Here is a 16,251-nt window from a genome sequence, read left to right on the forward strand (position 1 = left end):
ACACAGTAAGTAGTACTACATACAAACACCCTTGTATGTAATACGACATACAATACTCAGTAAGTAGTACTATGTACAACACACAGTAAATACTACTACGTACAACACACAGTAAATAGTACTACATACAACACACAGTAAGTAGTACTACGTACAATACACAGTAAGTAATACTACGTACAATACACAGTAAGTACTACTATGTACAACACACATGAAGTAGTACTATAGTACAACACACAGTAAATAGTACTACGTACAATACACAGTAAGTAGTACTATGTACAATACACAGGTAGTAGTACTATGTACAAAGGTGTTTGTATGTAGTACGACATACAATACACAGTATGTCGTAAGACATAGTTATTATTGTGATGTTACCAGCGGCTGGTGGACCAGGTGGGCCCGGGGGCCCGTTTGGGCCTGGCAACCCTGGCGGGCCCAGGAGTCCGGAGGGTCCAGTGTGTCCCCTGACTCCCTGACCACAGAGAAGACACGCCACAATGAGAAAACATGTCTGCTGATTTATTGGGTGTCTTTTTTCACCTGTTTGCCTCTTTTCCCAGGTCGTCCTGTAGGGCCCCGCCTGCCTGGGACCCCTGGCTCCCCCTTTGGTCCTTGTTCTCCCTGTGGGGAATAAGCAGCCTAACCCAGGGGTGTCCAGACTTTTCACACAGAAAAATCTAAGCATTCAGGGGACATTTTCATATTTTTCATTTTGAAACCCAACATACCGTAATATAATAATGAAATATATCCTGGGGACCCAAAAGGGTCTCAGTCATAAAATTTTCCAAAATAAGTCATACATTTTTATTATTATTGTTATTTTATTAAACGCTTAAATGTCTTCAGAGCTATTTTTTTAAATTATATTGTATGCCCTTTTGTCGTTTGCCTGTTTTTTATGGCTAACATACAAAATATGGAATACTTTCCCCCCACAAATATTCAAAGTGGAATATTCAAGTTTTAGTAATTGGAGCCGTAATTGGGTCCATAATTCATAACAACATTGATTTAAATTTTTGAGTAATGTCAGTTTCAAAAAATAAATTCAATCCCACTAAAATTCTTAGGGACCCAAAAGGGTCCCACTCATAAAAGTGTTTAAAAATAAGTCATACTTTATTTTTATTTTTTGCACTTTCAACCCAATCTGGCGACATAATAGTAATTTCTCTTTTATGATTTATACCCTTTTTGTCAACACCTAGTCATTTATGGCAAACACACAAAATATGCAACTCTTTCCCCGCACCTAAAATATAAAAGTGGACCATTTGGTGCGAAGTAATTGGAGCCTTAAAAGGTCAATAATTCATAACATTGATTTTGAGTCATTATTAATTTTTGAGCAATGAAAGTTTTAAAGAAAAAAAAAAAAAAATCACACTAAAATTCTTAGGGATCTAAAAAGGTCCCACTTAAAAAAGTGTTACAAAAATATAAATTTTTTTTTGTACTTTCAAGCCATACATCTCTAGATCAACTTCAGATCTGTATAAATAAAATATACGTTTTATTATTTTTTTATGTTTTTTTTTTGTGTGTGATTAATTTATGCCCTTTTTGTCAAACACCCCTTTTTTATGGCAAAAACACAAGCTATGCATCATTTCCCCCCCAAAAAATATTTCAAAGTGGAATATTTGATGTAAAGAAATTGGAGCCTTAAATAAGTCAATAATTCATGACAACATTGATTTTGAGTCATTATTATTTTTGAGCAATGACAGTTTTAAATAAACAAACAAAGCCTGCATGGCAGCTTTGTGTTACGAGAGTCAACATTGCAACTTTTTTTTGTTACATGTCACCTGTTTGCCTTTTTATTCCACTTTTTAAAATGTTTTTTACAGAAGTATTTTTTGATTTTTCCATGGGCCGTTCAAACATTAGCTGTGGGCCGCACTTTGGACACCTCTGGCTTAACCCTTTAAAGTTATTAGGGACTTTTTCGTCCTTTCAGGTAAATTTGTGCTCAATTTTTGACCATAACTTTGGGTGTGTACTCCAAATGGAATGTGAGGGGTTTTTTTCATGTAAAATTTTAACATTTCAAAATCTATCAGATAGCAACAATACTCTGGGAAATATTGCCGCCAGGACAACAAAGTCCTCAGAGAGTTACGAAGAAAGAATATAACTTTTTTACTCGGATTTCATAATCAACCTATGTCCTAAATAAAAATAGCAAACATGTAAATGTGATTAAAAAAAATAAAATAAAATAAAAAAATAAAAATAAATGAAAAAAATAATATAAAGTTAAAGTTAAAGTTAAAGTACCAATGATTGTCACACACACACTAGGTGTGGCGAGATTATTCTCTGCATTTGACCCATCACCCTTGATCACCCCCTGGGAGGTGAGGGGAGCAGTGGGCAGCAGCGGTGGCCGCGCCCGGGAATCATTTTTGGTGATTTAACCCCCAATGCCAACCCTTGATGCTGAGTGCCAAGCAGGGAGGTAATGGGTCCCATTTTTATAGTCTTTGGTATATATATATACATATATATAAATGTGTATATATATATATACATATATATATATATGTGTATATATACATATATATATATATGTGTATATATATATATATGTATATATATACATATATATATATATATATATATATATATATGTATATATATACATATATATATATATATATATATATATATATATACACACATATATACATATATATATATGTGTATATATATGTATATATATATACACATATATATATATATATATATATATATATATATATATATATATATATATACATATATATACATACATATACATATATATACACATACATATATATACATACATATATATACTTATACATACATATACATATATACATATACATACATATAATATGTATATATATATATATATATATATATATATATATATATATATATATATATATATATATTTAATAATTATATATAATAACATATTCAATCATATATAATAATATACTAAAATGAAATGCTGAATTTATAAAATGCATGATAATATTGTGTCATGACTATCTCGTAAAAAGTTGCAGCTATAGCGGTCGTCAGGGGGGACATTTTTGATCCATGATATAAAATTGCTGTTTGGTTTGGAATCTGGCACAGCAAATAATAAAAACAACGCATCAAATTTAGTTTAATTATTATTTTATTTAGGCCTAATCTTAACTAATTTGTTGCTATTTTTTCCAAAATAAAAAAATGCTGTAATTATTTTACAATGTGCAGACAAAAGGTTAAACGAGAATACAAACATGACATGTTAGCTATTTTTATTTAGGACTGAAGTTGATTGAGAGATCTGAGTAAAAAAAGGAGAAAAAAAATGGAGTCCAACATTGTAAATTTTGTGAGGACTTTTTGGTCCTGACAGCAGTGAACAGTTTGAAGTGATGTTGTGTCCTATCTGACCTACAAGGTGCAAGAAATAATATTACCAACGATATTTGGTGCTCTTACCTTCTGACCCAGCATCCCAGGCAGACCAATAGAACCCTAAAAGGTGATGACAGTAGATAAGCATTTGTTTGGACTGTGAAAATAACAAATATATTATGATTCATTAATTCATCTCAATGTAGAGAAAAACATATCCACACTTACTTTATCACCTTTTAATCCTGGTGTTCCTGGACTTCCTGCGCCCCCCTTTTTTGTTTTTTTTAAATAGAAAAAAGGACAAATATAAATTTTTTACATGACAAAACACAAATGTAGAATATTTTCACTTTGAATAAAAACCTATTTTAAAGCTGCAATACAGAAAATCACATTGAACTTACTTTCTCTCCTCTGTAACCAGGCATGCCCTGTGGTGTAAAATAAGATGACATCAATGAACAAAAAGATCAAAGTCGGTAGAGTTGGACCTCACCTTCATCCCCGGTGGTCCCTTCAGTCCTGGTAATCCCATGAGTCCTAGCTCTCCTTTTTCACCCTTTTTTTTTGATACATTCAATGAGCACAGAATCTTGCATGCGCAGTAAAAACCGTGACACGGACTTACCTTGGGTCCGTCCGGGCCAGGCCACCCTGGAAGTCCTTGTTTCCCTGGAAGGCCTAGTGCTCCAGTACGACCCTAAAACAAACACATCATTGGATTCAAAAATGGCTGTGGTCTGACGAGTCCACATTTCAAATTGTTTTTGACGTGTCCTCCGGATCAAAGAGGAAAAGAACCACCCGGATTGTTCTAGGCGCAAAGTTCAAATGCCAGCATCTGTGATGGTATGGGGGTGTATTAGTGCCCAAGGCATGGGAAACTTACACATCTGTGAAGGCACCATTAATGCTAAAAGGTACATACAGGTTTTGGAGCAACATATGCTGCCATCCAAGCAACGTTATCATGGACGCCCCTGCTTATTTCAGCAAGACAATGCCAAGCCACGTGTTACAGCAGCGTGGCTTCATAGTAAAAGAGTGCGGGTACTAGACTGGCCTGCCTGTAGTCCAGAACTGTCTCCCATTGAAAATGTGTGGCGCATTATGAAGCCTAAAATACGACAAGGGAGACCCCGGACTGTTGAACAACTTAAGCTGTACATCAAGCAAGAATGGAAAAGAAGTCCACCATAAAAGCTTAAAAAATTGGTCTCCTCAGTTCCCAAACGTTAACTGAGTGTTGTTAAAAGGAAAGGCCATGTAACACAGTGGTAAAAATGCCCCTGTGCCAACTTTCTTGCAATGTGTTGCTGCCATTAAATTCTAAGTTAATGATTATTTGCAAAAAAAAAATGTGTTTCTCAGTTCGAACATTAAATATCTTGTCTTTGCAGTCTATTCAATTGAATATAAGTTCAAAAGGATTTGCAAATCATTGTGTTCTGTTTTTTATTTACGAATTCAACACAACCTGCCAACTTCACTGGTTTTGTGTTTTGTATTAACTATACATTTAAAAACAACCCTTGAGTGCTATTGACAGAGTAACAATATACAACAATTTTTTTAATTTTATTGTTTTACCAAAACAAACATAATAGTACATGTGGAGGGAGGGATGGCCAGCGCGCTTGCAGGAGCAAAGGTCACCGCCGCTGTCTATGGTGCTGAGGACGAGCACCATCGGATAGGGGCGCGGGGCATGTGCTGACGGCAAGACACAGCTGGCAGGTGATTAGATTTCACAAGTGGTACGTGTTAATCTAATCATCTGTTGTCTTTAACAGTAAGCGGCCGAGTGCAGGACGAAGAGAGGGTACGGATGTGGCTGAAAAGTCACGTCCTGCTGGAGAGAAAAGTGTGAGAAAATTCTCTGGACATTAAACCATTGTTAAAAACTGCAAGCTTGGCTCTTGTGCCGTGTGTAATAGTGGAACGGATAGTAAGCGACTTCCACAGTACACAATAACTACACAAAAGTAAAGAGTACTATCTACTACTCATTCAAATTCTTTTTTTACCCCTCAAAGTCATCCTGTGTCCAGGAAATTAGTCACTCAGTCTGTCAACATTTACAAAAACAACACAATTGGAAAATACATATATATATATAAATATAGACCTAATTACTAATCCTTAAAATGAGTGGTTCATTCCTAACATATTCTACAATGCTATCCTAATATATATTACACTTCAAAATGTCAAAATTATTTTTGATGCAAAAAGTTTACACTATCGACAAGGCTACTTTGAATCACGGTACCGTTAAATACCCAGATAGCAGAAGGAGTACAAAGCTGACCGTAACTTAGAATGGTATGATTCAATCCCTGCTCTTGTTTATATACCAGCGGCACAATTAGGTGCCAGGAATTTAACATTTAGTTTGTTTCCTGTGGTGGAAAATGATAACTGTCAGATCTTCCTTACACATGTTCCCATTTTCCTGAATTTTTTTTATGGTGGGTCGGGGTGTTGGGTGGGACGCAACTGCAGCGCTTTTATCGCCCCCTTGTGGTAAGAAATTATATCTGTCATAACTTTCTTACAAATGCTCCAATTTTATAGTGAGTCAGGGTGTTGGGTGGGACCTAACGGAATGGATACTGCAGCGCCTTTACTGCCCTCTTGTGGTGAAAAAGTATAACTCATAACTCCTTCACACATGCTCTCATTTTCCCAAAAGTTTTGATGGTGGGTCGGGGCGTCGGGTGGGACTTGACCGCAACTGCTGCCGACACGCGTTAACTCATCGCATCGCTGCAGTGGTGCCAATATCGCCCCCTTGTGGTGGAAAATTATAACAGTCATAACTGAGATAGGCTTTGGGTGTGGGTGTTGGGTGGGACGCAACTGCATAACTACTGAGGCGCTTTTATCGCCTCCAAATGAAGAAAAAGTATAACTCTTATAACTTCCGTCCACATGCTCCAATCTTCCCGATATGTCTTATGGTAGGTCAGGGCCTTAGGTGGGACCTAACTATTGCAGCGCTTTTTTTCGTCCCCTGGTGGTGAAAAATTACAACAGTCATAACTTCCTTACACATACTCCAATATTCTCGAAATTTTTATGGTGGGTCGGGGTGTTGGGTGGGACGCAACTGTATAACTATTACGGCGCCTTTATCGCCCCCTTGTGGGAAAATAACTCTTATAACTTCCGTCCACATGCTACAATCTTTCTGAAATTTTTTACGGTGGGTCGGGGCGTTAGGTGGGACCAAACGACATGAATACTGCAGTGCCTTAATCGTCCCCGGGTGATGAAAAAGTATAACTCTCAAAACCTCCGTCCACATGCTCCAATCTTCCCGATATGTCTTATGGTAGGTCTGGGCGTTAGGTGGGACCTAACGACATGAATACTGCAGCGTTTTTTTTCGCCCCCTTGTGGTGAAAGATTATAACAGTCATAACTTCCTTACACATATTCCAATCTTCTCAAAATTTTTATGGTGAGTCGAGGTGTTGGGTGGGACGCAACTGTATAACTATTACAGTGCCTTTATCGTCCCCTTGTAGTGAAAATGATTACTCTCATAACTTCCGTCCACATGCTCCAATCTTTCCAAATTTTTTTTGCGGTGAGTCGGGGTGTTAGGTGAGACCTAACAACATGAATACTGCAGCGCCTTTATCGCCCCCTTGTGGTGAAAAATTATAACAGTTATAACTTCCTTACACATACTCCAATCTATTCGAAATGTGTATGGTGGGTCGGGGTGTTGGGTGGGACGCAACTGCATAACTACTAGGGTGCCTTTATCGCCCCCTTGTGGTAAAAATGATAACTCATAACTTCCGTCCACATGCTACAATCTTTCTGAAATGTTTTTACGGTGGGTCGGGGCATTAGGTGGGACCTGACGACATGAATACTGCAATGCCTTTATCGCCCCCGAGTGATCAAAAAGTATAACTCTCATAACTTCCTTCCACAAGACATTTTTTTCTGCCCCCTTGTGGTGAAAAATTACAACAGTCATAAATTCCTTACATGTACTCCAATCTTCTCGACATTTTATGGTGGGTCGGGGTGTTGGGTGGGACGCAACTGTATAACTATTACGGTGCATTTACCGCCCCCTTGTGGTAAAAATGATAACTCATAACTTCAGTCTACATGCTACAATCTTTCCGAATTTTTTTTACGGTGGGTCGATGCATTAAGTGGGACTTAACATGAATACTGCAGCTCCTTTATCGCACCCGAGTGATCAAAAAGTATAACTCTCATAACTTCCGCCCACATGCTCCAAACTTCCCGAATTTTGTTGGGTTGGACCTAACGGCATTAATTCTGCAGCGCTTTTTTTTGCCCCCTTGTGGTGAAAAACTATAACAGTCATAACTTCCTTACACATACTTCAATGTTCTTGAAATGTTTATGGTGGGTCCGGGTGGGACACAGCTGCATAACCACTACAGTGCCTGTATCGCCCACTTATGGTAAAAATGATCAATCTCATAACTTCCGTCTACATGCTACAATCTTTCTGAACATTTTTTACGGTGGGTGGGGGCGTTAGGTGGGACCTAACGACATGAATACTGCACATGCTCTGATCTTTCTGAAAGTTTTGATCGCGGGTCTGGGTGTCGGGTGGGACTTGACCGCATGCATCGTGCGTGCTGGCGGAATCGCGTCAACCCAGCGGTGCAAGGGGGCTGAGGGCTCGTTCCACTCTGCTCGCAGCTTTAATAATAATTATCATTATAATAATCATGTATCATTACAATGATCGATTGATGGGAGTGTATACATGCAAAAGGGAAAAGGTTTACATCATCTATTTGTGAAGCCCACCTTTAAAAAGTCAAACACCTGAATAAGGTTTTTAAAAGCTAAATTGTGTCAATATTTGTGTAAACATATAGAATATGTGGCACGGTGACGTTGGAGTCTAATGATGAATACAGACTGAAATCTTTAGGGCCGGTGTGTGAGTGGCAGGAAGAAAAGCTCGCTTTGACCTGTCTCTTTCAGACGTGTTTCTATAAAATCCTCTATGTGGGTCAATACGGTAGATTACAAAACTTGGTGTGAGGACTCTTTTGAGAGAGCCGCCTGGGAAGGACACAGCGGACCTGCTGCGGCGGTGCCGGGGTGATTTATCGCTGCAGTGCACCAAGCACTTAGAGAGATGAAGTGGATTCATCAGCAGGACCGGAGTCCGTAGTACCAAGACCGTCATGGACGCAGGCCAAAAAAGCAGAAGAGGGATGGGGGGGGGGGGGGCGTACTTAACCCTTTTAGGAGTGTTGCAGAGAGAGAAAGACAGCACACAGGGGAGGACTAGAGGCTCACCTTTGACCCCGGGCGTCCAATGTCTCCCTGAGAAAGCCAACAGATAAATCAATGATGAACAGATCAATGATTATAAAACAGAAATAGGCCAAAAAAATTTACCTTTTCGCCTTTGGCTCCTCTTATACCGGGTAATCCAGCATCACCCTGGAAGATGAGACGGTGTTGATGAAAACACTCGGCGGAGCTTCACCGTGGACTCGCTTACCTCGGGGCCACGGGGTCCCGGGGGCCCCGGTGAGCAGCCTGGTACCACAGGATGTTCATTTTGCTGCTCTTGTCCTCGAAACACTGCTGGCGGGGCGAAGGTGCCGCTGCTGCCGTCCTTCAGACATGGCACACATTTAACGACAAATAATCAAAGTTAACGAGATAATAAGAATAACCTGTTCACTCATTCTTTAAACGCGTGATTAACGAGCATGCGTCCTGACTCCTTTTTGACCATTGTGCCGTTCCGTAGCCTGGGGAAATGTCATGGCGTCAGTTGCTGTTGAGCCACCAATTCGACAATATCGATGATAAATGCAGGAATAAAAATGACATTATGGAAATATCAGATTCAAAACCATGACCTACAAGACAAGAAAATTGTTTTATCTTCCAACGCCGTGAGACGACGTCGTTAGGCGCCAATGCTGCTGGCTTGCTTTGCCGCTTGCAGAGAGGAGGAGCTTCACGTCCGTATTTACATTCCAGTTGAGTGAATTAATAACATCCAATGTACTTGCTTTAGTAAGAAGGAATAAAAGCTCAGTAGTAAGCAGGAAGTCGAGTAATTTTCCATCGGAGCCTTTGTCAAGACATGTCAAGACATCCTCTCAAACCAATCACACTCTTCCTGCTTCACAATAAGAGCGCCATCCTTCACATAGCTAGATAACAAAATAAAAATGTCTTACATTACAACATACTTGCCAACCTTGAGACCTCCAATTTCGGGAGGTGGGGGGGTGGGGGCGTGGTCGGGGGTGGGGCGGGGCGTGGTTAAGAGGGGAGGAGTATATTGACAGCTAGAATTCACCAAGTCAAGTATTTCATATATATATATATATATATATATATATATATATATATATATATATATATATATATATATATATATATATATATATGTATATATATATATATATATATATATATGTACATATATATACATATATATATATATATATATATATATATATATACATATATATATATATATATATATATATATATGTATATATATATATATATATATATATCTACATCCTGAAAATATGCAAACAAAACTGTGTTTCGATAATTGATACTTCAAACTTGCATAAATAAATATTAAGGAATATAACATAACTTGGCTTCTGAGAGCTTCAAAATGTAGTGAATAAAATGCTAAAGTTGTTGATAAACAAGCTATTATTTTAATAATTAAATATGGTAATTTTAAATGAATTATTATGATAATTTAAAATTAATTATTTCAAATATGTTTATTTTAATGTAAAATTCTATGGCTGGATGTAATAAGGAGTCAGAAAAAAATAACAATAAAAATACAATTAATTTTGATGTTTTTAGCAAAATATAGTAAACATTTATTTAGTTTTTTTTTTTTTTTTAATTAATAAATATCTATTTATTTTTAGGTAAGATAAACATAATAATACAATGTATCTCTAGTCTGGATGATTTAGTTCTTGTCACCCTGTTGTCCTCCCGTAGTGAAAAAAGGCTGTCCTCACTAAGGTCCGCATGGAGCTGGAGGGGGCGTGGCCTCCAGCTCCGGCTGAAAATAGGGAGATTTTCGGGAGAATATTTGTCCCGGGAGGTTTTCGGGAGAGGCGCTGAATTTTGGGAGTCTCCCGGAAAATTCGGGAGGGTTGGCAAGTATGCATTACAATCATGCCTTGTCAAACATGTTTTGTAATGTAACCTGTGATATTTGTACCTAAATAAATATTTCATGACAGATTGAAATCAAGTGTACATTCTTTTGTGCTCTGATTGATAAGCCGCAATTACAGATTGTTTTACAGACTGAATATTACATTTTGTTAATAAATAGAGAAGGTTAAGACATTGCCATGCAGAAATAGGAAAAGCATCAACATCTTTGACAAGATCATAACAATCCACATTTTGTGTTATTAATGCGCAAAACTGCTATTTAAACATGGAAGTGTAGCCACTCCTCTGAACGCAAGTGCTCCTACAGCAGGAATACAAATTCTGTATTCCTACAAAATTTGGCAAGACACCAACGCACTGCAGGCATTTTTTTTTTTAATTCTCTTTAAAAGCGTGTTTATGTCCTGTTTGTGTTAAACTGTTTTAAAAAACATTTAATTAAAAAACGATTGTTTAGTCACGGTAATAAAAACTTTAAAAAATTATCTCTCTGGGGCATGATTCTCAAACGGTGGTACGTGTACCACTAGTGGCACTGCAAAGAACTAGAGATGTCCGATAATATCGGACTGCCGATATTGTCGGCCGATAAATGCTTTAAAATGTAATATCGGAAATTATCGATATCTGTTTCAAAAAGTAAAATTACAGTACGGAGTGGTACACGGACGTAGGGAGAAGTACAGAGCGCCAATAAACCTTAAAGGCACTGCCTTTACACTGCCCAATCACATATTATCTACGACTTTTCAAACACACAAGTGAATGCAAATCATACATGGTCAACAGCCATACAGGTCACACTGAGGGTGGTCGTATAAACAACTCTAACACTGTTACAAATATGCGCCACACTGTGAACCCACACCAAACAAGAATGACAAACACATTCCGGGAGAACATCCGTACCGTAACACAACATAAACACAACGGAACAAATACCCAGAATCCCTTGCAGCACTAACTCTTCCGGGACGCTACAATATACACCCCCCGCTTACCCCCTACCCTACCTCAACCCCGCCCACCTCAACCTCCTCATGCTCTCTCAGGGAGAGCATGTCCCAAATTCCAAGCTGCTGTTTTGAGGCATGTTAAAAAAAAATAATGCACTTTGTGACTTCAATAATAAATATGGCAGTGCCATGTTGGCATTTTTTACCATAACTTGAGTGGGTTTATTTTGGAAAACCTTGTTACATTGTTTAATGCATCCAGTGGGGCATCACAACAAAATTAGGCATAATAATGTGTTAATTCCACGACTGTATATATTGTATCGGTTGATATCGGTAATTAAGAGTTGGACAATATCGGAATATCGGATATCAGCAAAAAAGCCATTATCAGACATCTCTACAAAGAACTATTAGATTAAAGTACAGTGTTTTATTTTCCTATATTCAAACAGTGTTACTGTTCAAACTGTGTGTAATGTTAGAGTGGCTAAAAATATGAACTATACTTGTTAAATAAAACCTAGGCCTTGTTTTTAATGAATACTTAGGTCTACTACGCTGCTATATCGTAATGTTGGTCATTATAGTGGTACTTGGAGAGCGAAGTGTTTTCCGAGGTGCTACTTGGTGAAAAAAGTCTGAGAAGCTCTGATCTAGGCTACATTTATTAATGATGAAAATCTATCTGCGGTGATTAATTTTGAGTTAACTATGAACAAACTGCGATTATACTTGAGTGGTTTGACAGCCCAAACGTGTGTCAGCTTGTGTGTCACCCACAGGGTCGCCCTGCTTCCGGCTGTGAGGCGGCGGTGGAAGAGGAGGAGGAGGCGGCGACGTCAGACAGCAGGCGTCGGACTTGCTGGGCTCAACCGGCAGCTGCAGGACTGGAAGGCAAATGAAAGCAGGGGACGCACGGCGTGACACCTCCACGTCAACACATCTTACCTGAGTGCGTTGCTGCCAAGATGGAGTGATGCGTCCCTGCAGGACTCAGGAGGACGTGGAAGGATGCTGCCAACACCACCCAGGCCATCCTGGCTGCGTCCTTAAGAAAAGGCACATTTAAAGAGATATACTCGTCATCTAAAAGCACATTTTTGTTCCATGTCACTGTGTGCAGCATGTTTGCACATTGTTCATTGCATTCATGCACTGATGCACGTCCAGTCAAAGTTCAAGGACTTGATGCTGGGCTTCATCTGCATGACAGCAACCACCCCCTTGGTTGCCAGGTGTTAGACATAGGCACCCGTGCAGTCTTCCACCTCCCATAATCAGCAATAGTCGCCCATAGTCAATGGAAAAAAAAACCTGTCTTACCGTCGTCTGCAAATTGTTGTCGCCTCTTTCCAGCCTGAACAAGTTGAGCGTGTTCCTTGCCTCACGGATTCATTCCAGATATTTATTCCTCTCTTTCGGCGGCGGGTATTCCTCAAAAGAGGCCAATGAGCTGAGCTCGAGTCCGGCTGCTCTGCAAGGCGAGCGCGACTGAAATGGCACGTTCAGCATGCGACTGGCACTGATGCTGCAAAGTGTCTTTTGCAGGGGAAACAGCACCACCTGCTGCATGTTTGTGTCTTTTGAAGGGGAAATAGCGCCACCTGCTGCATGTTTGTGTCTTTTGCAGGCTAAAAAACAGCACCACCTGCTGTAGGTTTGTGTCTTTTGCAGGCTAAAAAACAGCACCACCTGCTGCATGTTTGTGTCTTTTGCAGGCTAAAAAACAGCACCACCTGCTGTAGGTTTGTGTATTTTGCAGGTGAAATAGCGCCACCTGCTGCATGTTTGTGTATTTTGCAGGGGAGACAATCAATCAATCAATCAAGGTTTACTTATATAGCCCTAAATCACGAGTGTCTCAAAGGGCTGCACAAGCCACAACGCTGCAAAGTGTCTTTTGCAGGGGAAACAGCACCACCTGCTGCATGTTTGTGTCTTTTGCAAGGGAAATAGCGCCACCTGTTGCATGTTTGTGTCTTTTGCAGGGGAAATAGCGCCACCTGCTGCATGTTTGTGTCTTTTGAAGGGGAAATAGCGCCACCTGCTGCATGTTTGTGTCTTTTGCAGGGGAAACAGCGCCACCTGCTGCATGTTTGTGTCTTTTGCAGGGGAAACTGCGCCACTTACTGCATGTTTGTGTCTTTTGAAGGGGAAATAGCGCCACCTGCTGCCTGTGTGTGTCTTTTGCAGGGAAAACAGCACCACTTACTGCATGTTTGTCTTTTGCAGGGGAAACAGCGCCACCTGCTGCATGTTTGTGTCTTTTGCAGGGGAAACAGCGCCACCTGCTGCATGATTGTGTCTTTTGCAGGTAAATAGCGCCACCTGCTGCATGTTTGTGTCTTTTGCAGGGGAAATAGCGCCACCTGCTGCCTGTTTGTGTCTTTTGCAGGGGAAATAGCGCCACCTGCTGCATATTTGTGTCTTTTGCAGGGGAAACTGCGCCACTTACTGCATGTTTGTCTTCTGCAGGGGAGACAGCATCACCTGCTGCATGTTTGTGTCTTTTGAAGGGGAAATAGCGCCACCTGCTGCATATTTGTGTCTTTTGTAGGGGAAACTGTGCCACTTACTGCATGTTTGTCTTTTGCAGGGGAAACAGCATCATCTGCTGCATGTTTGTGTCTTTTGCAGGGGAAATAGCGCCACCTGCTGCATGTTTGTGTCTTTTGCAGGGGAAACAGCGCCACCTGCTGCATGTTTGTGTCTTTTGCAGGGGAAATAGCGCAACCTGCTGCATGTTTGTGTCTTTTGATGGGGAAATAGCGCCACCCGCTGCATGTTTGTGTCTTTTGAAGGGGAAACAGCGCCACCTTCTGCATGTTTGTGTCTTTTGCAGGGGAAACAGCGCCACCTTCTGCATGTTTGTGTCTTTTGCAGGGGAAACAGCGCCACCTTCTGCATGTTTGTGTCTTTTGCAGGGGAAATAGCGCCACCTGCTGCATGTTTGTGTCTTTTGCAGGGGAAACAGCGCCACCTTCTGCATGTTTGTGTCTTTTGCAGGGGAAACAGCGCCACCTTCTGCATGTTTGTGTCTTTTGCAGGGGAAACAGCGCCACCTGCTGCATGTTTGTGTCTTTTGCAGGGGAAACAGCGCCACCTTCTGCATGTTTGTGTCTTTTGCAGGGGAAATAGCGCCACCTGCTGCATGTTTGTGTCTTTTGCAGGGGAAACAGCGCCACCTGCTGCATGTTTGTGTCTTTTGCAGGGGAAATAGCGCAACCTGCTGCATGTTTGTGTCTTTTGAAGGGGAAATAGCGCCACCTGCTGCATGTTTGTGTCTTTTGAAGGGGAAATAGCGCCACTTGCTGCATGTTTGTGTCTTTTGCAGGGGAAATAGCGCCACCTGCTGCATGTTTGTGTCTTTTGCAGGGGAAATAGCAACCTGCTGCATGTTTGTGTCTTTTGCAGGGGAAATAGCGCCACCTGCTGCCTGTTTGTGTCTTTTGCAGGGGAAATAGCGCAACCTGCTGCATGTTTGTGTCTTTTGATGGGGAAATAGCGCCACCCGCTGCATGTTTGTGTCTTTTGAAGGGGAAATAGCGCCACCTGCTGCATGTTTGTGTCTTTTGCAGGGGAAACAGCGCCACCTTCTGCATGTTTGTGTCTTTTGCAGGGGAAATAGCGCCACCTGCTGCATGTTTGTGTCTTTTGCAGAGGAAACAGCGCCACCTGCTGCATGTTTGTGTCTTTTGCAGGGGAAATAGCGCAACCTGCTGCATGTTTGTGTCTTTTGAAGGGGAAATAGCGCCACCTGCTGCATGCTTGTGTCTTTTGAAGGGGAAATAGCGCCACCTGCTGCATGTTTGTGTCTTTTGCAGGGGAAATAGCGCCACCTGCTGCATGTTTGTGTCATTTGCAGGGGAAATAGCGCCACCTGCTGCATGTTTGTGTCTTTTGCAGGGGAAATAGCGCCACCTGCTGCATGTTTGTGTCTTTTGCAGGGGAAATAGTGCCACCTGCTGCATGTTTGTGTCTTTTGCAGGGGATACAGCGCCATTTACTGCATGTTTGTGTCTTTTGCAGGGGAAACAGCGCCATTTACTGCATGTTTGTCTTTTGCAGGGGAGACAGCGCCACCTGCTGCATGTTTGTGTCCATGCAAGGTTTTGTTCTATTCCCCAATATGATGAGTTCCAATATTAAAAGCATTTTGATACTTATCTGACATCTTCAATCATTATTGAGGATGATTATTTATAGAATTTATCAAAGAACAGCAGGTACTTGATGTGATTGCTGATTTACCATTCTTCCTTTAACATTTGTAGTTTTGTTTCTAGTCCTCCCAAATGTAAATTGATTGTTTTAATCTCTAAAATATTCAATTAATAATAATATATTAATTCAAAATATTGGACTATGCAACTGTTTTCTTTGAAAATATGTCACCTATATCTTTAATGAAGTGTGATTAAAGGTGTTTGTTCTGTTTTTTCCCCCCGGGTAATTAAATTCTAATTTCAGAATGTAAAAATACACTGAAAATAAAGGTTAGTATTACTCACTTCTAAATAATTTATATGTTTTGAATTAAATTAATTTGTATCAGTACATTTTACGTTAAACATATACTACTACTCCTGCTTTACTAAATATTTTTTGCTTAGGTTTTGGTTGATTAATTTGTTTGCTTTATTCGACTACTTCATATATATAC

General features: G+C 40.0%; 1 protein-coding gene across 1 annotated transcript in view; it reads right to left on the bottom strand.

The window, feature by feature from the left end:
• The window catches only part of LOC133621329 (uncharacterized), a 25,534-nt gene extending 12,477 nt beyond the window's left edge, over nt 1-13,057 (bottom strand). Inside the window, exons 1-13 of the mRNA XM_061983358.1 lie at nt 12,912-13,057; nt 12,537-12,636; nt 12,369-12,475; nt 8,948-9,064; nt 8,842-8,886; nt 8,740-8,766; nt 4,049-4,120; nt 3,917-3,979; nt 3,825-3,851; nt 3,646-3,690; nt 3,502-3,537; nt 550-630; nt 385-481 (exon numbers count right to left, since the gene is read on the bottom strand). Coding sequence (XP_061839342.1) covers nt 385-481; nt 550-630; nt 3,502-3,537; nt 3,646-3,690; nt 3,825-3,851; nt 3,917-3,979; nt 4,049-4,120; nt 8,740-8,766; nt 8,842-8,886; nt 8,948-9,064; nt 12,369-12,475; nt 12,537-12,624 — 805 coding nt within the window. The 5' untranslated portion in view covers nt 12,625-12,636; nt 12,912-13,057. The remainder of the gene's footprint in view (nt 1-384; nt 482-549; nt 631-3,501; nt 3,538-3,645; nt 3,691-3,824; nt 3,852-3,916; nt 3,980-4,048; nt 4,121-8,739; nt 8,767-8,841; nt 8,887-8,947; nt 9,065-12,368; nt 12,476-12,536; nt 12,637-12,911) is intronic.
• Nucleotides 13,058-16,251: the final 3,194 nt, after the last annotated feature.

Source organism: Nerophis lumbriciformis, linkage group LG21, assembly GCF_033978685.3.
Source record: "Nerophis lumbriciformis linkage group LG21, RoL_Nlum_v2.1, whole genome shotgun sequence".
NCBI lineage: Eukaryota > Metazoa > Chordata > Actinopteri > Syngnathiformes > Syngnathidae > Nerophis > Nerophis lumbriciformis.